Genomic DNA, 27,016 nt, shown 5'->3' with positions numbered 1-27,016 from the left:
CTGCAATTAAGATAGGTAGAAATATTAACCTTAAGGGTCAAAAGGGTGAAATGCATACTAGTACCCATGATCACTAGGGGTGTGCAGACTCCTGGAGGGGCCCCTTACGACCCAAGCGCAATATCACGTCATCTCGCGGTATCATCACTAGGCTCTTGGCCGCATATCAATCAAGCCACCTCGTGCCATACATATCTCAGGCCCTCGGCCTCATAATCAGTATCAAATGTTTCCTCACAACATAGGCCCTTGGCCTTACTCAGTCAAAAATCCATCAAATAGCTCTCGTAATTCGAGCTCCGCTACGCCTTATATCGCTAGTGCATCAACTCAACCCCTTCTCCTTGTTGAGGAGCCTAAGGGACTCACCCTCACCCAGAGCTTTCCGAAGCCTAGCCCCATGATGGAGCAGCTCAGACCTGAGCCTATTAAAGGCTGGTAGAAGAAAAACTTGATAAGTAACGGAAGATGCGAAATGCATAAGAACTATGCCAAAACTCATCGCGGAGTGAAGTTGGCTGACTTCCTCGAAGGTCGAGCACACTCCTGTTGATCTAGCCCCTCCGACCCGGGAAGAACCAACCTCGGTCGAGGCATAATCACTCGAAGGAGCCACCACTCCAGAACCAAAGACTTCGGGAACAACAGGCTCGGCGATGATCTCTCCTCGAAGACACGAGCCCGATTAAGCCCGCTAAAAGCTTCATCGCACTGTGAGTGCAAATCCCATTTATTGTCGTCGTCCTTTAGCTCTGAGGCCAACGACTCCTCCCCCTCTCCGGAAGGACATAGCCTCGCCCCAAAGAACTGCCTGATACCTACAACGGCAAAGCCAGTACAGAAGAAAGAGGAAAATGTCATCTTAAACACACGAAGACCAAGGTAAAAGCAGAATACGCGCACACTTTAGTGTTAGGCTTCCCATCTGACCCGAGACACAACTTGCCACCTACGCTCGTTGCAAGTCGAATGGGTTGCCAACCTCCGAACCCATCCTAGCAAATCCGGAACATCGCCCGGCATCCATAAAGTTGCTACAGAAAAGGAGGATACACAATTACTCAACTGATTTTCGCTATAAGCGAGTCTAAGAAAGCACATGACACCCCACTCACGCGCGTAATTCCATCCCTCAGGAAATGGCATGAGCTCCATGGGGATAATGTCAGCCATCTGAACCCGGACGAATCGACTGACCCACTCCTGATCCTCATCTTCCTCATCATTAACAATAAAGGGCATGGGTGAACGGCACCATAAGGTCAGCAGGCCTCGATGGTGGAAGGGCTGGTACAGCCTGACGAGGTGACTAAGCATGAATTCAAGCCTAGCCTTCTCCGCAAAGAATCTCATCATTAGCACCACTCGCCAAAACGATGGATGTATCTGAGCCAAAGTAACCAGATACTTTAGACAGAAATCAAGCACAACCCTATCAAGGGGGCTTAGTGCAAAAGGGTATAAGTATATGTTCAGGAATCCATCAGCGGAGTCCGTAATACTCTCATCCGGGGAAAGCGCCCGCAACGCTTCCCCCCGCCCCATCTGCAATGTCTCCCCACCATCTCCAGATGTTCCTCTCTTATCGAAGACATAATCTTCAGAATAAGCTCCCGCGGATTCTGAGCACTAGGAGTGGAACTCTCCCCTCCCTGCTTGGTCGGCCCTGAAGTAGCTGCCATGGATATGGTAAATTGGCAGACTGAAGCAGAGGCCTACACCAACACCTTTGCACTTAAGGAAACGAAGGACCCTATGCCAAGGTGGAAGGATAGCTATCTAAAATAATGATATCTTCCAAAGAAGAAAGAGCCACCCCACATATATGTGGAAAGCAGCAATGATTCGCCTATCCAGGGTAAGCCCTGGGAGGCTAACAGCCTCGGTACAGATCCCGGGGTGGTACCCGACCCTAGAGACCTCCATCGACAAGAAGTTAGGCTTCAAGGAGCCAACTGCATCATCTCCAAGTCTCGAGGTGGTACCCGACCTCAAGGACCTCCATCAAAAAGAAGTCAGGCTTTGGAAAGCCTTCAGCGCCATCATAGAGCTTGAGGCAGTATCCGGTCTCGTGGTTTTCCTTTCTAAAAAAAATATAAGCACCTCAAGCTCCGCCCACGAGGCTAGACTGAAGAAAATTGCCTAAATACGAATAGCCCCTTCCTCAAAAGCCTGCCTACAACACCTCAAAAGGTTATCTACGCCAAGCTCAAAGTAAAAGCTCCGAGCGCTCGAAGTCGACTTTCGCTTCGGTGATCTATCTCCATGGGGCTCAAAGGCCCCGATGATCCAGGTTTATCAAATCACTTTGGGCTTGATTCCGAGAATAGCGATGAGCTCGGAAAAGATCCATTTCTGTCAAACAAAGGCCAGAAAAATATTGGAAATCGTCAATAGAGGCATACATTCAAAATCTCCACGAACGCACAAGAGTATACGAGAACACAATAAAAATCAAAGTCAAAATCAAAGGAAAGCATTCAAAAGCCTCGGAGTACACAAGAGCATACAATGATAGGGCAAGTATCAAAAATAGGAATCAAGGACATATCTCTATATTCATGAATATTCATGTACAATTGCCCTCAAGGGGCCCTCTCATATGATTACAAAAGCCTACAGAGGACCTCTACACAAACATGAAAAAGCATGAGGATGTACATATGATTAAAGCCCAAGAACTCGGTCTACCCTCGAGGGTCCATCTCGTGCAACAAGCGCCTCCGGGAAAGCATCCTCAGAAGCCTCATCCCAACCTTCCACATTGATATCCCCAAAGGATAGGGCGAGAAGCTCGTAGAGTTTGGTGTCAAAATCATTTCCCATCACTTTGTTCTGGGAAACGCAAAGACTACCTGTATGCGGCGAAATCAGAGGGCTTAATTTCTTGCTACCAAGCCACTTTGGGAGAATACCTCGAGACCCCGAGGATGTGGAGTTGCGACCGAGTCCCCTCCCTCGGGGCTCGTCGAGGCCCGAGTCAAAGAAGATGAAGATCGAGGCTGGAACAAAAAGGGGAATTCCTAAGACATGCGACTAAGTCTAACAGAGCCGGTCTACCCAAAGCGTGTGTCGAGGCGTCACTTCTAGCCGTCCCATCTCCATGCTTTTATAATTAATGTATGTTGTACTATGAACGATTTTTCCTCCTATATAAAGGGAACCCTCACCACCTTGTAAATGGCTGATGTTGCTCCAACTATTCTATACAAGATCAATAATATCTCTCTCTCTCTCTTTTCTCTCTAACTCATCTGCCCGAGGCTACTCTTAACATCTATTGCTTTCATACTTTTTCTTCATTTATTGCTTGGTATTAACCATAAAGAGCCTTTTTTAATTATATTCTAACTATTGTCCCTTCCGCGGTTACCCTTGATAGTTCGAGCTCGTGCCGGATATCGACCCCGAGGCCCTTCATCGATCAGTCCGAAGCCCGAGCATCAAGCCCCTCGGTTTAATTACTGCCCCGTTTTAACTTGCATCTTATCATTAAACTTCATACTCCTAGAATCAACTGCTCTAACAACTAGCATAAAAATAGATCACGTATTCTTAAAGTCCCATTTATAAATTTAATTGTTGTTACCATTTTCACGGTAAACAGTTTCATTCGGATCTTTTCGTCTTTCCTGACCCCAACAAGCTTGTTACAATAGGTCCTCAGATGAACCCTGGGATCACTTGTACCATCAAACATCTCGAACTTGAGAGGTTTGTATCCCTTTGGCAGTTCTACATCTGGTTGTATGCATCGATCTTCATAGTTCAAACCTTCTATTCATTTGCCGTCTTCGACACCTTGAACTCGGTTTGTCAAATTTTTGAGTTCTTCAGCCATGTTTTGAATGAGCAGGTCCTTCTCGGAGGATTTTGGGGTATAGGAGATTGGTTGGATAAAGTGAGGTACGGTTTCCACGTATACGGGGTTATTTTGGTGAGTTCCCGGTGCTTGGGTGTAATGGTGGTCATTAGTAGAGTTTTGAGGATCAGGAATGGGTTGTGGTGTATTTTGGGGAGTATGGTAAGTGGTGGTTGGTGGGTAATGAATTGGTTGATGGTGGTGTTATGGCGGAGTTGGTATTGGTAGGGGATTGAGATTTTAGGGTGGGGTTGCATATTGATGCTGTGCATGAGGGTTTTGCGAATGTTGGTTTGTTGTGTTTTTAGGAGGTGCTGGGTTCTTTGTGTTTTGTTGGTTAATGTCGCGGACATTCAGGGTGAGTGACAAGTTTACCAAGTTGCGGACCTACTCAAGTTCTCCCTGTAGCTCCAATATCTTTTGTTCTAACCTCAAGACTAGATCATTTGGTGTCGAAGTACTCCGACCGTCTAAAGCTTCTGCGTTCTCAGCATTTTCCTTTCAAATGCCACTTAAATCGTCCATTTTTGTTTTTCCTTTGCCTTTTGTATTACTTGGAAGAGGAGAAGGTGGAGGGCCTATAGATCTGGTGTGATATGCTGACGATGCCAGTATGAGTGAACCAACCTTAGGGGATGGGAATAAGAAATAAAGAAAAAATGAAAAGGTAAACAAGTCAGTAAGGATTCTGAAATGTTTGCAATATTTAAACACATATTGCGGGAATGTAAATTCGTGTCCTAATTTGGAAGCCTCGTTTTGCCCAAAGTAGGCCTAGTGACAAATAAATTTGGAGAACTTTTGATGCCAGTAAATGCTTCATTTCATAATGTAAAAATAGACGAATCCCAGAACGACACTAAGACAATAGAAAAGTAAGTCACTATTGGCACTTGGCCTTATTATATTTAGGAAAGCAAATAAATCTAGCCTACTTGGTCCCAGAAGGACCTTCCCCAGATTCGATCTTCTTGACTCCATCGTACAGGTTCCCCAGCTCGTGCAGACCCATCAGCAGGTAGGCTTTGGCCAGATGTCCTCCTTCACTTCCTTCAGCATTCTGGAAATCCTCAATCCTCTTTATGACTTTTCCCTCTAGCTCCACTAATCCTCGCTCCAGATATTCCAATTTTCTATTGGAAGTGATAGCCTTTTATTTCCATTTGTCGATCAACCTCATGTTTCTCTCGTGTATTTCCCAGTGCTCATTTTCAGAGTCGTGGACCTTCTTGCGTAGCCTATTATATTTGACTTGAGCTTCAGCTTCTTCGTCTATGATCCTATTCCCTCGACCAGCTCCTGGCATCACCATCCCCTTCAGATTGTCCTCTAACCACGCTGGGTAGAGAGTTTCACACCCTGCATGATACCTGTTTGGCTCAATGGTGTTCTTTTCCAGAATGATCTTGCAGTGCCACATGTGTTGAGCATGGCACTTGTAAGGGACATCATCATCCTGAAAGTCAGCTCTGAAATGGCTCATTTGGCGATCCTGGGTACAACCTGTTTCCTGCCTGCTTGCCTCATGACTCGGATAGGGACATAAGGGTATATCCCTGTCAACCCAATCAGCACCAAGTATGGAGCGTCCCTAGATCTGATGATGAATTCATCCGTTAGGAACCATTCAAACATCCATTGCACTTGTTCCGCGGTCAGATTGTTGAAGAACTCTACCCACTCTTTAGCGCTTTCCGGCTGAACAAACCTGTCCGGAATATAAGTCATCCGCTTGGGGTGATGGAAGGCAATATGGTCATTCCAATCCCTTCGCAGAAATTCTTAGCGATAGTGACCTTTTTGAAGATGTTCTAATAACCACAACTGCAGCAATAGGTTACAACCCTCGAAATGCTTAACCCCTCTTTGACAGCGCTCTAGAGCCCTGTAGATGTCAGCTATGATCATGGGGACTATAGTGTATGCTTGCCCATTGATCCCCTCCATCTAAGTTTTGGCGACCATGGCCAACCTAGTATGGATTCTTTCCCTTTTCATTGGGAACACTATCAGGCCCAAGAAACACACAATGAACACGAAAACTCTACGATGGATGTGTCCTAGATAAGTGATAGAGAGCTCGTCATGGAAGGTATGGTAGGACTTGCTATGGCCATATCTCTCGTACAGGTATTCGAAAGGTATGTAGGACTTCTCCAGGCATCCCAAGTCAGCATTTTTCTTCAACCCCATCATCTTTAGGAACCCTTTACCAGTCCGATTCTCCGGTACCAACAATCCAGGGCTATCCCAAGTCAATCCCGCAAGTCCCCCAATTTCCTCTAGGAGTGGAGTCATCTCTATGTCGCCGAAACGGAACACAGCCCTTTCACTCTCCCAGAATAAAGTGGCAGCCTCGATCAACCTGTTGTTTGGCTGAATATCTATTAGAGAAGGCAAGTTTCCCAAGTTCTTTCTTACATGTTTATTGTCACTTGAGGAAAGGTCCTCCCACCAGTCTAGTAGCAATGGTGGAATATTGCTAACCGTACTGAAACTGGGGACCTCGTGCCTCATTTTCTGCAAAACAAAAAAAGTTAGGCCATTCTCCCCCACCAGACTCGACTATTTGTACATTCATGATTAGCATATTGGCATTTAGTTCTCCAAATTAATACACAAAACGTGGTTGTGTCCGTTAGGATTATGGAAACCCCGATGGACTTTTGGATAAGGCTCCTCTTAAAGGATCATTATGTGGACAACATATTAATCCGACTTGGTTTGACCATGATGCATGCACAATTTCAATCAGAGTAAGGTTACTATGGGGGTCTAGACTGGTAACCTCAAGAGGACAACTTGAGGGGGAAAGGCACGGAACCGCCGACTGCACCACTGATCAACTAGTTTTACCGCAAATAAGCCTTTTTGAATTTAAGGGTAATAAATTGGAAGAGAGCAACCACTCATCAAGCGTTGCTATATGATTTAATATGCACGAGTGGAATATGATATTGAGCATGATTTATGCAGCAATAAAGAGCATGTTGTCAAATATTTGCACGTAAAAAAATAATAAATGTAGTATTTAAATAATTGAAGAGACAGTTATAGAAAAAGAAAACAAGGAGACAAGTCAGTTTCAGGAATAAAGAAATCATAAATGCTTGAAAATAGACAGTTAAATTCAAATAAGGGGAAATGGTACGTAGGATAGAGCATGCTTGGACTAATTCACAAAAGATAAGTTCGTTATGGTAAGAGCCTAAAAATATCCCCAGCAAAGTCTCCATGCTGTCGTGTCCCCCTTTTCCTCGCGGAGTCCGGGTTTCGACATTCATGGGAAAAAATAACTCATTTCTTTTTTAGAATTGGGTATTTGAAGAGTCGCCACATAACGGATTATGGTGCGTTAGGGCACCTAGAGCGATTAACTCTTAGACTAGTTTGCATTACCAGAGATTAGGGTAAGGTTTGAGAGCATTTGAGAGAGGAGAGGGATTTCAGGGTGGCGGACGGTAAGGGAATGAGAGGGTTTGGGGGGGTCGTTTGGTTTATTTTAGGTAAGGGCTGTTTGTGGTCGTTGATCTCTATGATCAACTACCGAGATTGAAAGGGTTTTGGGGCCGGATCAGGTATTAGGGATTGGGCTGGGTAAATTTAAATTGAAATTGGGCTGGTATTGGGTTGAAATAGGGCTAAAATTGAAATAAAAATAGGCCAGATTTTAAATAGCCACTTTTAATAACTACATAATTTATAAAAATGATAAATGAGTTCCAAAAAATATTTTTATGTACTAAAATGATTTTGAAAATTTATTTAACATTTTTTTTAAAATATAAAAAGACCATTTTATGCATCAATAATGTAATTATGCATTAGTATGGGCTATTATTGCAAAGATGTGCAATTTAGCCTACAAATATAAATATAATTACAAAAAAGGCACTAAATATATTTAAACACTATGTTGGCATAGATAAAGAATTTAGATAACTAAATCATCACAAAAGTAATTTGGAGGATAATTATTGGGTATTTTATAAATAAAAGAGAAGAAATAAATTGATTTGGAGCTTTTTTTAAAAATTATAGAAAAATTATAAAAATATTTGTGCATGCTTATAACTGCATACGTGCTATTTTGAAAGTATATATATGTATTAAAATATATGAGGAAAAATTGGGTTTCAACACTTACTCCTATCTTCCTAAAACCTTGTCGCTCTACCATACTTTAGCTTGCGACCGATTTCCTTATGCTTTTCTGGAACATCAAGCGAGACATCACACCATCTCTAACTTTTCTTTTACTCTCTAACTAGACCTTTCGATAACTAGAAACCATATGCTGGAAGATATGCTACTGACAATGCCGTTATCATTCTGGATACTGAATCTCCGCGCTTCTAGCCTTTTATCCGAAGTATGGACTATTCACAACCTTCTGCATTTGAGTATTTTGTATGTTGTTCACCTTTACCTTACTACCATAAAATCTTGCATCGTATCTTCTACTTTTCATGACCTCCTTTCCATATAGGTATAATTCACGTCCATAACTTGAAGCTCTATTATAATACTTGCACCTCTAGTGTATACACAATCCGGTAGGAGCTTCATACTGACTTTTTATGAGGCTAGTACTCTTCTAACTTGCTTTATCGTAGAGCCGTTGTAGAATATGATTGTTGTACTATCTCTCTTGTACCTCTGATATTGAGAGTAATTCTGCAATGTCCTCAATCACGATTTCTATAATTTTCTAGGTCCAATAATTAGACTCCTGATTTACTTAATTGATGTAACTCTTTAGTTTTCTCTTCCCTCTGATCAACCTTTATGTAGGCTTAAGCTATCTTCTGATCTGCGGCTCATGGTATTAGTTATTACTTTAGCCTTTCACGGGCGCTTTGGAATATCCATGATACAATCTTCTAACAATTCAATACTTTGTCTATGCTCTGGGCTCAATTCTTCCTTTTAACTTATACCTGAGTCTTCTACGACTGTATGATTGTCAACATATATGTTGCATGGATAATATTTCGAAATCTTAAGTGCGTTCATAACGTAACTAACTCTGGATCATTGATCGAATAATTCCTTTCGTTTCTTCTCAACTTTCTTCAAACATAAACTATTACCTTTCATGGTCTTTCTGCCCCCTTGTTGCGTGCATATTTAGCTTATCTGAGTTCCCATGCATGCCAAAAATTTTGTGCAACTCATATGGTCTCGAATATTACTTTTATTCTTACTCGCCGCTCATTAGCCATGGTAGATGCCACTTTCTTTTGGAGGGCATACAATTTTGTATTGAGATTGTTGTTACACGACCATTTTCTCTTTAGGTTATTGTGCTTAGGTTGAAGTCTTCTTCCTTATTTCCTCAGCTAGTCTTTCATTGTAGTACTTAGGGAGGATCCTCTGACTCTTGTAAAGCTGCGAGCTTACCACGTCGTATGCTTGACGGAATTTTTGATGTTCTTCCTCGCCTATAATTATCCGTAGTTACTTATCTCCACGCCCTTGTGCTTGTAGGGTTGCTTCTGAATTAATATTTTGATTGACTTCCTGGTGGTACTCTCTTTTATTTTCATAACACTCATATGGTATCTTTATCTACCCCAACTCCTATCTGAATATTTCTCAAGGTTTACGATGTCATATCTGCGAAACTGAATTCCCCATGTTGGGGTCCACTCTATTTATCTTGCACGATCTATTGATTTATTTGTATCCTCTTATCTAGCCATAACTAGGCTCTCTTTAAATCAACTACTAACTACTCGTTTTCCCATTCTCATATCAATATTCCACGTAATCTTCCTCGGGTTATTTCCGTCGTCTCAACTTACGTCTCGCATTGGCTCCTTATTTATCAATAACATCTCGGGTAGGAACCCTTACTTCCTCTCCTCGACGCCGTGTTTGTAGAATGTTCCAAAATTGTAGCATATCTGTAGGATTTGGATAAGTGCAATCTCATTCCTTCTCATTTTTATCGCATTCTTCCTTTATTATTCCATATTTACTAGAACCACTTAATTCTGACTTAATGCCACATCACTCCATATTCCCCCCTCCCCCCTCCCTTAGGGGAATACTAGGATTTAGTGCTAGGACGATTTACCTATAGATGTTTTACCTCTTCATCTTTGGCGTCTTTTCACATCATCAATGACCCTTACTCGCTTTGTGGTAATCCTTCTGTACCAAGGATAACAAATTTCCTTACTTGTGAGGGTGACACTTAATGTAACTGGCATATACAGTCCCTTAAGCTTAGCTTTTCTCACATTGCTTGCTTTTAGGGAAGCGTCTTCCTGAATGACCATTCTCTGAATTTCTCATGAATCTTCTTCTGTTGTCCATTCTATTATCGCCGAAACGCAACCTAAAATTTTCATGATGTCGACCATTATCAAACCACTTAGTCCCTAATTCATATTTAGTTAATGTTGTTCACCAGTCCATACTGATTTCTATTACTCTAGGGTCTAACTTTTCCTTCTGGTAATCACGTTAAAATCATGAACTTATTTCTCGAAATGAGGATGTGACTTTATGACCTATAATTTTTTGTTGCCTCAAGGCCTATTACCTTTCATATTTTCCTTTCCTTGTTTATAGACTCAGTAATACTGTTATTTTTTTTGATTTACCGTTGCCATCCCTGTATCACATCTTACTCATAATGCTTCATTAACTCTCTTCTTATTTCCCGCTAACATTTATGTCTATCACTTTATTCTGAAAATTTCAACAAGACATTCTCTTGCTTTTAGCTCCCCTTACTCCATCCACTGGCTCTTCGAGTTGCCTATTTTTAAAAGAATTTGAACACTCTAGTATTCAAGCGGTACTATTCTAGAGTGCACTATCTGGGTGTCTCACAAAGAGATCTATTATCACATTTGCAATATCCTTTGAAAATGTCAACTAACACAAACAATCCATTCACCATGTTCGGTTACTCTAACCCCAGCCGGATCTTGATATCCTGTCCTTCTCTTAAACCACACATGTTAACCCCTATAGGGCATAACTAAGATGAGTGTGGCCAATTGCACTGTTGAAAGTAACTCATAGTGCTTATATTTCTCTACTTGAATTGTAAATACCGATAATCTTCATTAACTGGGTACCTCGTACCCTTCTCACCTTGCTCATTTTACTTGTTGAAGCTTGTATCTACCTTCTGAATCTCTCGTTGCTTTTTACCATATAGGTGGATAGACATTCATGCCTTAGGGCTCCTTTTCCAGAAGCTCACACGTCTTAGTACACACATGATCTGCTGGAGACCTTACATTTACTTATCATAAGCATGATGCAAAATCAAGTTCCTCTGACTCACTCTTCCATAGCCGCATTCAATCCCTTACCAACCGTCTTTCTAGATGTAGGCATCGTTGTATTATGAATAAGATAGAATTTCAGAAATTGAGTTTTTACAACTAAGCTCTACCACACGATCTAGAGTAAGAAGAAAGAGTGACAGTCCTAAATGCCTTGTAGCCTACTGCTTCAGTGTGGTTCACGACACACCCATAAACAAAACTCTACTAGACCCGGCATGTAAGCTCCGTAGGACAAAACTGCTCTGATACCACTTTTGTCACGACCCAAATCGATGGGCCGCGACGGGCACCCGGTACCTTACTCAACCGAGTACCAACGTAACATATCTTTCGTGTCATACTATCATAGGTAAATGAGCGGGGGAGGTTGTCGTGAGATAAGTAGAATAAACATGAGAGATAACTCGACATGGAATGACCCAAACTAATATAGAAACTTACATATGTGATATACGGGCCCATAAGGCCAACATGATCATTCGTAAACTCAAAACATAGGCCGACAAGGCCATACAAGTATCCACATACATGACATCTGTCTAGAAGCCTCTAAGAGTACACAATATCATAAAGGTCGGGACAAAGCACTACTATACTAATCATACTGACCAAATACGCAATTCCAGAGCAAATGGAGCGCACCAATACCTTCCGTTGAGCTGACAACTTACTTGAAGGACCCTCAACCTGTCTATCGGGATCTGCGGGCATGAAACGCAGTGTCCCCGGGCAAAAAGGACGTCAGTACAAATAATGTATCGAGTATGTAAGGAATAAAAATCAGTAAATAATAGACATGTGAGAAACATGGAGTAAAAGACTAGACACGTAAGTCTGAATAACTCTGTGAATCCTTTAATATTTAAAATGTCATGCATATGCATATAAATGTCATACCATGCATGGGTATATACGTTCATAACATCATCAAACCTCTGAGGACATTCCATCATATCATCTCGGCCACTGTGGGCAAATCATCAACGTATACTAGCTGATCAGGTGGTGATGCATATATAACGTCGTAACCTTTTCTCATATCCCATATACATATAATTTACATATATACGCGTATATAACGTCATCTGGTCATGGGTCAATATACATGTATAAATGAATATAATGCATGAGAAGTACATCAATAAAATCTTTTGGAACATCATAAAACTATTATGCTTTTGATTAATATCATAAAGTAAACTTTTTTTCAACTTACGTATTTTTCTGAGACCCATGAATAGATGATAGAATAATAGGACACATGGGAATCAAGAACATATACATCTCTAGTATTTCTATGAGTAGAGTTATTTATGGAAGTTGTTCATTTACTTATTTCGTTTGTATCGTATGGATCATGCCAAAAGGAAAGAAGGGATAGCCTTAACATACCTGAGCCAATTTTCTTGACAATCCCTCTAACACACGTCTTTTGTGATAATACACGTTACTGCTGATCGAAGTAGGGAAATATCCGTATGATGTTCTTGAGAAAGATTATACTGAGCTTCCTTAGAATTGCAAGTCTTATTACTATTACGTCGTATAACTTCGCATGAAGCTGAAGATCGTTACTTGGTAGATGTAAAACATCTCCATTTTTGTGAATTTGATCACAATTTCGTCTAGCTTTCCTTGCTAAAGAAATCATGTTCTCCATTCCCTATCTTTGTTAATTTGAGAGTTTCTTATTGTAGGGGTGGGCCCCATCTGCAAGATGATTAAGCCTACAAGTTTCCTTAAATGTGACACCTTGCTAAATTGAGTAAGAGTCACCTATTTGGGCTAGTGTGCTGCCACGTTTGGGGGGAGGGAGGGTTGGCTTATCCAAAATTATTCGCTCATTTCCTTAATTAACTTGTTAGTCCTCCACTAATCTAATAATTAACCAATTACCCACATATTAAGAATTATCTCAAATTACTTAAATAATACTCACTTTTAACATACTTTATACACCTTACTATCATGGTCATGTGGTACCTTGTATGGCATTAATCCATAAATACCCGGTATTATAGCTCGGACCGTATTAATCCGAAAATGTCAAGCTTCGACGGAACTCATTTTTTTCAATTTGCTTACCCTCTGACCTTCATGAGTTTACTTGTCACTTGTTTGAAATAGCATGATACTTATAATCCCAAATAATCTCATTCCCGAACTTACGTTGATTAACTTACGACGAAACTTTAACGTACAAAAATGCCGGATGTAACATCTCATTTCCGAGCTTATATCAATTTATTATGGCGTACTTTTACGTACGAAAACATGGAGTGTAACAACATCTTCATCAATGACCCTCATAATTGACATTAAAGGAGGGCACGATCTTAGGACCTTCTTCCCTAGACATATCTATAAATAGTGAGCTTAGTTATTATTGTAAAGGAGACGAATTTTCTGGCAAACTAACACTACATTCTATACAAAGCTTAATACAATTTTACTTTCTTGATTTTTGATTTCATCTTTGCTATGCCTGGAAACATTGTTCCGGAACTGTCATCTCTGTTGTTTCGTCTACATTCTAAGGCTAAGTATTGCATAGTTTTTTACTTATTTTATTATTTTCAGGATCAACTAGTTTACTTGTCTAGAAATCACGTATAAATTAAACTGTACCGTTTTACGGGTAAATAAATCACCAAGACGACTATGGTTATAAATGATTAAAATTGCACTCAATTTTAATTTGTGGTCATGTTTTAAAGAGAAACTTAAAGTGGCTATTTGTGGAAGTGGCCCTCTTTTGGTTACAGTAGATCCAATTGACCCGTCTCCTAACTCACCTCGGCGCTCGCACACCGAGAGCTTCAGAGATCAAAATTTTCGACCTCACTACTCACCATATAAATACAGTGAGACTGTATATTATAGAGATTAATCTAATAATCTCACCTTCACCTTCACCTTCCTTGGTGAATACTCACATCATCTCTCTGCAATTCCTCTCGTTGAAAAATGGCTCAGCCTCTCCTGAAGAAAGACGACGATCGCGATGACGAAGGTACGAATTTTTGAATTCTCAAGTTTTTACAGTCTTAACATATAATTATCCACGTATTGCTGTTTTACGACGCTTTAGATCTGCATTTTTTTAGCTTCTTCTTAATATTATGTGTTCCAGTGAATATCGAGTCTCATTACTGTCAATCTTTTAGGATTTATGGGTTGACGTTTCCACCGCGTTAGCATTTATATGGCGGCAAGTTTATGTTTGATCTTCTTTGAATTTCTCGGTGGTTTTGATGCGAATTGATCCGCTTCTTTTACGACTGTATTTGTCCTTGCAGGCTTCCTATAGATCTGCATTGTGATTTAATGCTTCATTCACTTTATGTTTTCTGGATGAAAATGAGTCTGATTATAGTTGATCTGTTAGTAATCAGCTGCTGTTACTAGCCTTTTTACCTTTTTTCTTTCTGATAACCGTGTATCGTTGATGCAATGTGCAACAACAACAACAACAACAACAACCCAGTATAATCCCACAAATGGGGTCTGGGGAGGGTAATATGTACGCAGACCTTACCCCTACCCCGAAGGGTAGAGAGGCTGTTTCCAGGAGACCCTCGGCTCAAAAAAAGCAATAGGAGATAATATATTAATACCATAAAAATGCGTAATAAAATAACAACAATATATAAGAGATACGAAATATGAAATACAGGATACGAAATACGAAATACGAAATAGATGGCTGGTATAGTACAACTAGAAGGTAAAGCCCTGCATCAATAGACGACCACTGATAGTCTTTCTGATAACCGTGTATCGTTGATGCAATGTGCAAATCAGTTAGAATTCAGTATTGAACATTTTTTAGTGTTGGAATTAGATATACCTGAATAGAGCGGAACGAACTGTGTAGATTCATATGAACTGGCACCATAGGCACATCGACTGTAAATGAGTTGAAAGAAGCAATCTGTAGAAAATTTGGCACTGCTCACTAAGTTTTGTAAATAATGGCATATGGAGATCTGTTGTCACTGTTTTGAGAAGAATCGACATAATAGCTTTTCGCGTAAAAAAGTTCCTACTAAAAAGTAATTCAACGGAATGGACTCGGTGGTTCATATAGCTTAGGCGAACTGATATGGGATTGAGGGATTGAGGGATTGACGAGTTGAAAAGCTACTCATCTAACTTATTGAAGATTTGAGTGAAACAGACGTGATTTGATTCTTGAAAAGAGCTTACGACAGTGTTGATGAAGCCAATCGCTTCGTCGCTGCGAAGCGGAAGGTTATTGCTTCATAGCCATGCGCTTCGAACAACGACACGCTCAATGATCCAAACAAAAAAGGGCTGGTTCTTTAAATCTTAACTTTGAGGAGTTGGACCGATCTCGGCATCATTGTATAATCGATGCCGAAGTTAATTATTGTTATTGTAATTTATTATTATAGTACCATAATTCATACTCCTCCCATTCCAGTATATGTGACACCATTTTCTTTTTTAGTTCGTTCCAAAAATAATGACAACTTTCTAAAGTTGGAATCAATCTAACTTAAACTTCTCATTTTAACCTTAATGACAAGCTTTTATAGCCACACAAATGTTATGGCATGTTTAAGACTACAAGTTTCAAAGCATCCTAGGGTCTGGCCTAGTGGTCAATGAAGTGGGTGAGTACCATGGGGTCTCAGGTTCAAATCCCAGTTGAGGCAGGTGATTTGTTCTCATCTGTCCAAGCCTTGATAGATAGAGTTACCTGCTATCTGTTGCTAGTAGGAGGTAGCAATTTTCCGGTGGAGTTAGTCGAGGCGCGCACAAGCTGACTCGGACACCACGATTATCTTTAAAAAAAAAAAAAAGACCACAAGTCTCAAAAGTTTTATAGCCACACAAATATTATGACATGCCTATAATCATAAGGTTCATAGGTCTTCCTTTCTTTCTTAAAATACATGCCTAGTTAAACTATGCAACAGAAATTGAAATGGGGGGGGGGTATTTGCTTGGTACTTTTAATTTTCTGTAAATTGTGTGCTTCACTTCAAAGAAGCGTGCAGACGCGTGCTTTACTTTTTGCTTTTCGCTTAAAGCTTCATAGACCTTATTTCTCTTTGCGCTTTTTACTTCTAGAACTCACTCGCTTATGGATATATACCTGAATAGAGCCGAGTGGATAAAGATGATTGATATAATAGAATCTGACTAATTCAGGATTGAGGTTTAGTTGGCTGATTGAGTTGAAATTGCTCATTTGTTGGTTTAGTGTGAAAATGTTGGGGAAGCTAACTGTTTGTGGTTCATTTAATGTGTCATTTTCAAAACTCTCCAGAATAGTGCTTTTTGCTAGATCTATGTGATGTAGTCATTGGCTAGTAGGAGGAACTTACTTCGTTCGTAGTCAAAGAGCATTTCATATTGGATTTATATAACAATGCAGCGGAGTACTCTCCGTTTATGGGGATTGAGAAGGGGGCTGTGCTTCAGGAAGCTAGGGTTTTCAATGATCCGCAATTGGATGCACGCAGATGCTCACAGGTATGTTCTATTGTTATCTTTGTTTTCGGATTCTGCCATGCAAATTATAACTTTTGTAGATTTTATGTCATGTCTGTTCTATTGTTATCTTTGTTTTCGGATTCTGCCATGGAAATTATAACTCTTGTAGATTTTATGTCATGTTAATTTACTTAGACTAACTTGTTAGCGCTTCCTTTATTTTCGGGGTTTTCCAGGTCATTACAAAGCTTCTGTATCTTCTGAATCAGGGTGAGACGTTTACAAAGGTTAGTTTCTAAGCTAATTCTGCTTTCGCAGTGAAGCATCTATTCTCTTTTTCTCAACTATTTTCTTTTGATAAATTCTACATTAAGTTGTTACTATTAAGCAGAAAGAAAAAGAAGTATGTGACATCACAGCTCACGCTAGACCACTTTTTTTATGAGAATTAAGTCACAAAGCAAATTTCTAGATAGTGGAAAAATATATTGGATATTGCACAACATTATTCTATTTCACTTTTCACCTTCTAGTGTAGCTTATATTTTATCTCGATTTATGCGGCCACAAACAGAAGTTCGTATCTGCTTATTATATCTATCGATCTCTAGATGGTTTTAACTCCATTCATCGCTCAAAATCATTACGTAAGCTCGATGAAAGACCACATTTTGCATTTAGCTTAAAACATGGCAGCTAGAGTGAAGGATGTTTGTAACAGTGTGTCACATACAGCCTGTATCAAGATCATTTCTTGTTAAAATGACTATTGTGTACTTTGTCTTAGACCTGGTAAGCTAGAGTCTGAAAAGTCTCAATGCCTTTACGTGAGATAGTGTGTAATCATATTTTAGTTTTAAAAAAAAAATTGAATATGTAATGTGCTACTGACTTCCGTGGATCTTGCCCAATTTCCCCCTTTTCAAGAAAAAATATAAATTTTGAACTCATAGATTGGCCGTTCAAAATGGGGCATAAAGTGCATATATGTAAAAAATTTGTAGATTCTCAATCAGATAGATAATTTAGTCAATAAGTGTGCTGATATTGCAAAAAAGTAGGTTCCTCTAAATATTTACCAAGTTCTCCTTCATTTATGTGCCTAAAATTTAGAACTGTACCAGTTTCTTTCTAGTGCATGTTTCCTCTCCTAATATTTTTAACAATGCCATTTGCCAGTGGCATGAATACTTGTTTTGACGTATGTAGATATATTTGTGTTAGAGACATTTGGTACTCCGGATAGGATAATGTTAGATATCCGTCATGGATTGAATAATTATGGGGGAATTATACTTGGAACTATTATTCTTGTCATTGCATTAGTGCAAGATCAATTAGAGGATGTCCTATTATACGTGGGGCTTCAGTATATAAGATTAATGAACAGATATGTTACCATTAATATTGTTCTAGCCTTTCTCTATGTAGCCGGATTGATTCCTCTAGTACCAAAAAAAAACCTTTTCGGGGGTTTAATACTTTTAATTTCGTAAAACTCTATTATACTTTGTAAAAAAAAATTATATAAGAAATAATAATTTAAACAAACAATAACAGAGTTTTGCAATAAAAAGAATTAAAATTGCCCAATGCAAAATAATAACTGAAACAAACTATAATAGTGTTTTGCAATAGAAAGAGTTAGAATTACCTAATGGTTTTTGGTAATGGAGGAATTCAATTAGTTTTTTATTCTATCCATTAATATTTGTTCCATAATAACATGTCCATTCCTAAAAAAAAACATTGGTTGATGTAAGACAAAAATCTAAGAAAAAGTTAAATAACCAATAAAATTAAAAATTACATGAAACAAAATAATTCAATTGAATATGAATACAAGAAGAAAGTCTTTTTTTTTTAATTATTAGAAAATAGAGCCTGAAAAGATGGAGAAATCACAAATAGAAAAAATTTAAAAACTTAGGAGGAAGACGCAATATGGGAGTTTGTCGTAGGGTTTCTAAGTGGGAGAGGGGACGGGAAACTAGATTGGCGGCTTTGTGGTGGAAAGAAGCTATAGAAAAAGGGGAAGTGAACTATACTCTGCTCAACAAATGAAAAACTTTTTTAAGAACCGGTTAATTGCTCTTAGTTAGATGTGTGGGGGGGGGGGGGGGGGAGTTCATAGTACCTGTTAATGCAACCCCACAGTCGAAGAAAAGCAGCCTAAATGCTAAATCTGACCCCCTACATTTTTCAAAGTAATATAATAAGGAGATTAGTCTTTCATTTTTTTATAAGGAGATTAGACTCTCATATGAGACTAAGTAGATATTAACCGTTTCATCGTGTCCTTGGTCTATTTTTATTAAGGTGAAAAACCTATTTCCAAATTGGAGTCTAGTTTAAGCTATCAAAGAATTAATGATTGAATGAAAGAAAAACCAATAGAAGAGATGTGGCTAAGTAGAGAGTTGTAGAATTCATAAAACAAAAAAAAAAAAACCTTTACTTTTAAATAACTAGTTATTCTTCTTATTGTGAGGGCCTCGTTTGAAATAAGCCTCTCTACCCTAATCAAGTACCACTTGCATTGCAGGTACACCTACTTATGTTCAGGGTATATCCCCCCCACCCCCCACCCCACCAATATATCATCTACATATTTCTACTAGAATAGGAAACCTATCAAATTGTTGGACAGGGGGGAGGCGGAAGAGGTAATGGGGAGTAAGCTCACGATAAATGAGGTGCAATAGAAGAGGGGAAGTCACTTGTGCATAAGATGGGAGACAAACTGACGTGCTAAAGGAGATGTTTGTTGCCAGTGGGATAGTAAAAAAGGAGGAGATTTGAGAGAAGAGATGATTGCCTTGTTTGGAGGTAGGGGTTGAGTAGAAGAGAATGGAACAAAGCTTCCTTATTATAAAATGTGAGGGACACAATATCATTCCTTATTCAAGATATTCCTGATCGTGATCTCTCTTGAAGGATCGGGTGTTACCTCAATTTAAAAGTATGTTTAATTCCGGGAGGTAATTCAAACGGGGGACGAGATCTGACTAATTTGCATGGACCTTAATCCCGCGTACGAATTAGCTCCTATGTCTCTTTTTATGAAGCTTCTTTTCTTGCTGCTTTTTTATGTAAAAAAACCACCAAATTATCTTGTCCTTATACAAGGTCTTTGTGGCACTTTGAGTACATTGTCTCTTTTTCATCATGAGAGCTCATTTCCTTAGTTTGTTTTAATTTGTAGGTTGAAGCTACAGAAGTGTTCTTTGCTGTCACAAAACTCTTTCAGTCAAAGGATCTTGGTCTAAGGAGAATGGTATACTTGATGATAAAAGAGCTTTCTCCCTCAGCTGATGAGGTAAGATCCTAGTTGATCTCCTGTGTTGATTTGTAAAGTTCTACTTATTCTGTGGATGAGAATAACTTTTCATTTCTTTTTGCTCCAAAAGGTAATCATCGTTACTAGCTCTCTTATGAAGGACATGAATAGCAGTACAGATATGTATCGTGCAAATGCTATTCGAGTCCTCTGCCGAATCACAGATGGGACTCTTCTCACACAAATTGAGAGATACTTGAAACAAGCGATTGTTGACAAAAACCCTGTTGTTGCAAGTGCTGCCCTTGTTAGTGGAATCCATTTGCTTCAGGTACTCCCAGAATTTTGAAGAATCCTCTTTCCTTTGGTTGCTTGTTTGGTGGTAGCTTCTTGAAAATCTTCTTTGTTTATGACTTTCCCAGACAAACCCGGAGATTGTGAAAAGATGGAGCAATGAGGTCCAAGAAGCTGTTCAGTCAAGGGCAGCTCTCGTTCAATTCCATGCACTGGCGCTGCTGCACCAGGTATGAGCACTCATGGTTAATCAAGTAATTTGCTAATCTTTTCGAGAATTTGTCTTTTATCATCAATCCTTTCTTTTCATGTGATTACTAAATTCTTGTGTACGAATTATAAAAAAAGAGTTGGTCCTCAAATGTATACGGGAAAATACATTACAAACCCCTAAACCATATCCGTTTTGCTACTTTCATACTTAAACTATGGGGTGTTCAGTCTTAAGTAGGAGAAATTATAGTTCAGGGGATACTGTGAACATCACATATTTTAAGTATGAAACTAGCAAAACGAGTATAGTCTATGGGTTTTTTTTTTAACGTATTTTCCCAATATATATGTGGGTGGGTGGGTGGGTTGTAAGAGATTAGAGAGGATCCGAGCACCGCACCATGTTATGAGCTCTTAAAGAATATGGTGAATCACTTTTCTTTATAATTTGTTTTCAGTTACAACTGGCTAAAATCCTGCTCTTCCACCCCCACCCACTCCCGACTGTTAGCAGTAGAATCTCGTTGCATTTCAGAATTAATGTTTCTTTTCATCTGCTCAGTTTTGTTCTTACATTAAGTTGTTAGAGATTGTGGTATCCCACGTCATTTCTCCAAAAGGATCCTGAATAAGTAACATTTTGCATGCACTGATATGTTTTATTTCAAAATATACAGATAAGGCAAAATGACCGTTTAGCTGTGAGCAAGCTTGTTACCAGTTTGACAAGAGGAACTGTTCGCTCACCTCTAGCTCAATGCCTCTTGATTCGTTATACTAGTCAGGTGCCTTCTTTTTCTTTCATTTCTAATTTTTGAGATTTAACATCATAACTTCATTGGACTTCTACTATAGTATGAGATTTTACTAAGAATTGGGATTTTATATCTATTCAGGTTATAAGAGAGGCTGCCATGAGTAATCAAACAGGGGATAGGCCATTCTATGACTATCTAGAGGGTTGCCTACGTCACAAAGCAGAAATGGTTATTTTTGAAGCTGCCAGGGCAATCACAGAGCTTAGTGGTGTGACTAGTCGAGAATTAACTCCTGCAATCACTGTTCTACAGCTCTTTTTAAGCTCTTCCAAGCCAGTTCTTAGGTTTGCTGCTGTTCGAACCTTGAATAAGGTGATTCATCTGTACTTTCATTGGTCTGCAAGCTCTATTGTGAATAGTTGGCCATGCGGTAATTGTGTTTTGGTTAAGTAGTTATGCTTATGCCAATGAATGATACAAACTAACCCATGTTTTTCCTTTTGGGATAACTCAGCGTGTTTATCTGTACAAATACCAGAATTCCCCTTTGGCAATGAAAGATTATTGTTTTTGTATGCAGCTGAAAGTGGGACCAAGTGGTTGGCCCCTCATCCCTCTTAATCCCAATTTTAATATAGCACCTTCTCTATTTTGAGACATTTGACACTATTCTACTAATAATATTATTCTATGCAACTTTTAAGACTTCAAATTCTTTTATTATTGTTTATCCATCAAACTAACTTTTCAGTTGTTACTTCAATACTTTTTTCCAGTACTCTTAATATACTACATAAATCAAATTAACTTTTCAAACTCCGTGTCCAGTCAAGCGCCATCATTGGATGGAGGGAGTAATACTTTGTGCAAGAAAATAGAAATGCTTGTTTTCTCCTATTTGATTCTATAATAGTTTAAACCCTTTTTGTGCTTTCTGTAATTGAAGCAGAAGGATTAGGAATTTGAACTGTGTGCAGGTGGCAATGACACATCCTATGGCTGTGACAAACTGCAACATAGATATGGAGAGCTTGATTTCTGATCAGAATAGGAGCATAGCAACTCTTGCCATAACGACTCTTCTTAAGACCGGCAATGAATCAAGTGTTGATCGTTTGATGAAGCAGATAACTAATTTTATGTCCGACATTGGTGATGAGTTCAAGATTGTTGTGGTGGAAGCCATTAGATCATTGTGTTTGAAGTTTCCCCTGAAGTACAGATCTTTGTGAGTAATCATGGACTTTTAAGGAAGTGCATATAAATACTCCTACATGAACTTTTTTGGTTCCATAGATCCGCCAAGAAAAGCCTCCAAAACAAATATAATACTTTTTTTGTTTAACTTCTGGAATTGAATGTTTGCTAATTCTTTCATATTGTAGGATGAATTTCTTAAGCAATATTTTGAGGGAAGAAGGAGGATTTGAGTACAAAAAGGCTATTGTTGACTCAATTGTGATCCTGATCAGAGACATTCCAGATGCTAAAGAAAGTGGGCTGCTTCACTTGTGTGAATTTATTGAGGACTGTGAATTTACATACCTTTCTACTCAGGTTATTTGGCTTCTCCATTCAATCTCCATTGTTCATGGTTTTCTTGTTAATCTAAATTGTTTTGCTGAACCTTTTCTCTCTCTCTCTCTCTCTCTCTCTCTCAGCTTATGAGATAATCTATTTATTTATCTCCTTTTATGTATCTATAGATACTACATTTTCTTGGAAATGAAGGACCTAAGACATCAGACCCCAGTAAGTACATACGATATATATACAATAGAGTTATACTTGAGAATGCAACAGTTCGGGCCAGTGCAGTGAGCACCTTAGCTAAGTTTGGTGCCTTGGTTGATTCATTGAAGGTAGGGTTGCTCTCTGTTTTCCTTTGTGTCATGACCGAATGCCACATTTTGACTCTTGATAAAACGTTTGCTCTAATATGCTGCAGCCCCGTATATTTGTGCTATTGAAACGTTGCCTATTCGACGGTGATGATGAGGTTAGTCATGATGTTTTACATATTTTAGTTTTTTAATGATTTTGTTTATATTATTGATGATTCTCCTTTGTCCTTTTTCTTTTTCATGATAGTTCTGAGAACATATCTTTGATTAGTGAAACTTCTTGAATCACATATGAGAAATTATTTGCTATTTTTTCTTTTTTCCTTGTTCAGGATCCCATTCAGATTGCAAAGTATTTGACTTTAAATTATAAACAATGTGCTTTCCTAACTGAACATGTATAAAGTCCCTATCCTTCCTATTAAGTTCCTCCTGGCCCTCCCATCCATTAATGTTTCCTTTGGAAATTGTAAGGTGTTTTTTTTTTTTGGTTCAAATGTGTAATTGGGTGTATTTTCCATGTTCCTGGGGGTATGGGTTTTGACTGTGGTATCAAAGTATGCTGTTTATCTCTCATAGCATGGAGCAGCTTCATATCTAATATAAGAAGTAATTGCATTTAAATTGAACTATTATATATGCAAAGGCTCTTGTCAGAAATGTGATGTTGCGTCATGTGTAGAGCTGTGATGTTGCGTAATGTGTAGAGCTTTAAAGCCTCCACTACCTGTTTCTTATGTGTTAATATTGCTGGTAAAAGAAAAGAAAATTTCTACCATTATTGTTATTCCTTTAAGCTTGTGAGTGGCAATCTTTTGGCAGGTTCGCGATAGGGCAACACTGTATTTGAATACCCTTGGAGGTGATGGTGCAGTTGTTGAAACTGATGATGAGGTGAAAGAGTTCCTATTCGGGTCACTCGGTGTCCCTCTAACCAATCTGGAGACAAGTTTAAAGAACTATGTGTGTATCTTCTCTTAATTTTCTTGACCTCTGGTTCTTTTATTATTGGTTATCTGATTATTTTGCTTAAATGGCTGCAGGAGCCATCAGAGGAGGCGTTTGATATTTTTTCTGTTCCCAAGGAAGTTAAATCTCAGCCTTTGGCAGAGAAGAAAGCACCGGGTAAAAAGCCAACTGGTTTGGGTGCTCCACCTGTCGGCCCCACCTCTACTGTTGATTCATATGAAAGATTACTGTCCTCTATCCCAGAATTCGCTAGCTATGGGAAGCTTTTCAAGGTTCCTCATTGTTTTTTCTTGTCGTTTATTTTCTAATGTCTTTCTCAGCTGTCTCAGTGAGTAATTTTCTTTATCTCGTGTTTCAGTCATCGGCGCCAGTGGAGCTCACAGAAGCTGAAACAGAGTATGCAGTTAATGTCGTGAAGCACATTTTTGATAGTCATGTAGTGTTCCAGTACAACTGCACCAATACCATTCCTGAGCAATTGTTGGAAAATGTAATGATTTTTTCCAAGGAATTTCTTGCATTTTGAAGTGATCTGCTTATTATTCTAAGATTCTTTGAAGAGTTTCTTGCATTTTGATGTTTGGCCCACTTATTCATCCAAACAATGTTTTCCCTGCCAGGTCTCTGTTATTGTGGATCCGTCTGAAGCTGAGGAATTTTCTGAAATAGCATCCAAACCTCTCAAGTCTCTTCCATATGATACTCCAGGGCAGACATTTGTGGCTTTTGAGAAACCTGAAGGAGTCCCTGCTGTTGGGAAATTCTCGAACACACTAAGATTCATTGTTAAAGAGGTATACTTCTCATGAGAACTATTACCTTCAAAAATTGTGTTATGGAATCTATGTATAACTTGGGAGACGACTAATGATTTACTTTTCAGGGTTATGATACTTGTACATAAAGTACATAGTGTCTTTTATTATCTGTATATAACATATCTGGCATTATTTTGGATATCCTTTGGGCTGTGGTCATTTGTTGAGACCTTTACTAGACATGGGAAATGGTTTCAATGTTTTTCATGTATCCTCGAAACCTTGCCGATTTAGCATTTTATCTCCTCCGCATATTACTGCTTCCCAAGATTGTCTTAGTTTTGATTTAAAATGAAATGTTGGATGGTATACTGCTCATATTTATTCTTAATCTTGGTTAAATGCAAAGGTGTAATGTTAATGAATTTGATGATCCACCAGGTTGATCCAACCACTGGTGAGGCTGAAGATGATGGTGTTGAAGATGAATACCAACTAGAAGACCTTGAGGTTGTCACTGCAGATTACATGCTGAAATTGGGAGTCTCCAATTTTAGGAATGCATGGGAGAGCTTGGGACCAGATTGTGAACGCGTAGATGAATATGGTCTTGGCCCAAGGGAAAGCCTGACTGAAGCAGTAAATGCAGTCATTAACCTTCTTGGCATGCAACCTTGCGAGGTTTATCAACTTGAACACTTTGTTAAAACTCCTTTTTACGAGCAGGAGATACTGTTTTGTTGAATACCGTATTGCATTTTAGTCAAATATTTGCAGGCAATTCTGCATGATTTGGAAGCTGAAATAGTATCTGATGTTTCTGCAGGGCACTGAGGTAGTCCCAAGCAACTCAAGATCGCACACATGTTTATTATCTGGTGTATACATTGGCAGCGTAAAGGTACTTGTTCGGTTATCATTTGGATTGGATGGGGCAAAGGAGGTTGCAATGAAGCTGGCTGTTAGGTCAGAAGATATATCTGTAAGTGATGCAATTCATGAAGTTGTTGCAAGCGGCTAGGTTTCTTTACATCGACCGAGAGATACTAGTTGTTAAGTAGTCCTCAGGTGATTCTGTGGTGGGATTTTGACAAAGTCAAAAGTCAATAGGCTCTGTGAGAACTGCGAGATACTCTTTGACGAGTTATGGGAATTCATTCATTTATATGACTAGTAGTCTATTTTGGAAACAGGAGTTGATTATTGTAGTTTATCCAACTCTACTATGCTAAAGTGATTTCTAGAGCAGTTTTCCCAAGCCTGAAACTTAGCATTCAGCACATTTCTACTCATTCTGAATTTTGGCATTCACTCTTCCTTTGCTTTGTGGGAAAATTAATATCCTCAAATTACACGGAATTGGGTTCGAGTTGGCACGATGTTTGTCACGACTCGGAATTCCCACCCTCGGGAGTCGTGATGGCGTCTACTCGTAGAAGCTAGGCAAGCCACGAACTTAGAAATCTTTAACTCTTCTGTTTTAATTCTTTTTACAACTTATATTAACAAGTGATAAACATCTAAATAGCGGAATATGAGATTTAAGCGGAAGTCTTAAATAAATATAAAACCACAATGTTTCGAAAGTCAACACATGCCTCTACCCAGAAACTGATATCACAATATCCACGGACTACTAAGATCACTACACATAACTGTTTGAAGGAAAAAAGCACTGTTTGTTTCGGATACAAGAGATAACAGAACATAATAGAAAATAGAGGAGATGTCGGGCCTGCGGACGCCTGCAAGGCTACCTCGTATCTCGGTGGACTGAAGGTTGGCTCCCTTAATGTTGCTGACCAAGCGTTGCTCCTGTATCTGCACATAACTGCAGAGTGTAGCATCAGCACAACCGACCCCATGTGCTGGTAAGTGTCTGGCCTAACCGCGGCGAGGTAGTGATGAGGCTAGGACCAGACTCCAGATACATTTGTGCAGTTATATAATATACAGCGAAAATATAAACAGGTAATAACAGTTTAAAAGTGAGGGGGAAACATGCTTCGGGGAAACATATCAATTCTATCATAAACTTAATAAAGTATGAAAGAACACTCAATGTCTACAACAATACAATAACAATACTGTTGCGGCGCACAACCCGATCCCTTATCATTTAACATTGTTGCGATGTGCGACCCGATCCACATATATAACTGTTGCGGCGTGCAACCCGATCCAATATAATATCTGTTGCGGCGTGCAACCCGATCCAATATAATATCTAATAATGTTACGGCGCACAACCCGTTCCAA

General features: G+C 39.1%; 1 protein-coding gene across 1 annotated transcript; it reads left to right on the top strand.

Moving 5' to 3' along the window:
- Positions 1–14,022: 14,022 nt before the first annotated feature.
- On the top strand, positions 14,023–26,023 carry LOC104241872 (coatomer subunit gamma). Its single transcript, XM_009796828.2, has 18 exons — positions 14,023–14,188; positions 16,583–16,680; positions 16,878–16,928; positions 19,847–19,960; positions 20,052–20,252; positions 20,344–20,445; positions 21,106–21,213; positions 21,325–21,558; positions 22,164–22,414; positions 22,572–22,743; positions 22,893–23,048; positions 23,135–23,185; positions 23,853–23,993; positions 24,074–24,271; positions 24,358–24,489; positions 24,620–24,793; positions 25,199–25,438; positions 25,584–26,023. Exons 1-18 carry the CDS (start codon positions 14,143–14,145, stop codon positions 25,776–25,778), a joined length of 2,664 nt encoding a protein of 887 aa, XP_009795130.1. The 5' UTR covers positions 14,023–14,142; the 3' UTR covers positions 25,779–26,023.
- Positions 26,024–27,016: the final 993 nt, after the last annotated feature.

The sequence above is a fragment of the Nicotiana sylvestris genome, chromosome 3 (assembly GCF_000393655.2).
Source record: "Nicotiana sylvestris chromosome 3, ASM39365v2, whole genome shotgun sequence".
NCBI classification, from domain to species: Eukaryota; Viridiplantae; Streptophyta; class Magnoliopsida; order Solanales; family Solanaceae; genus Nicotiana; species Nicotiana sylvestris.
This window is presented reverse-complemented; position numbering and strand designations above follow the sequence as displayed.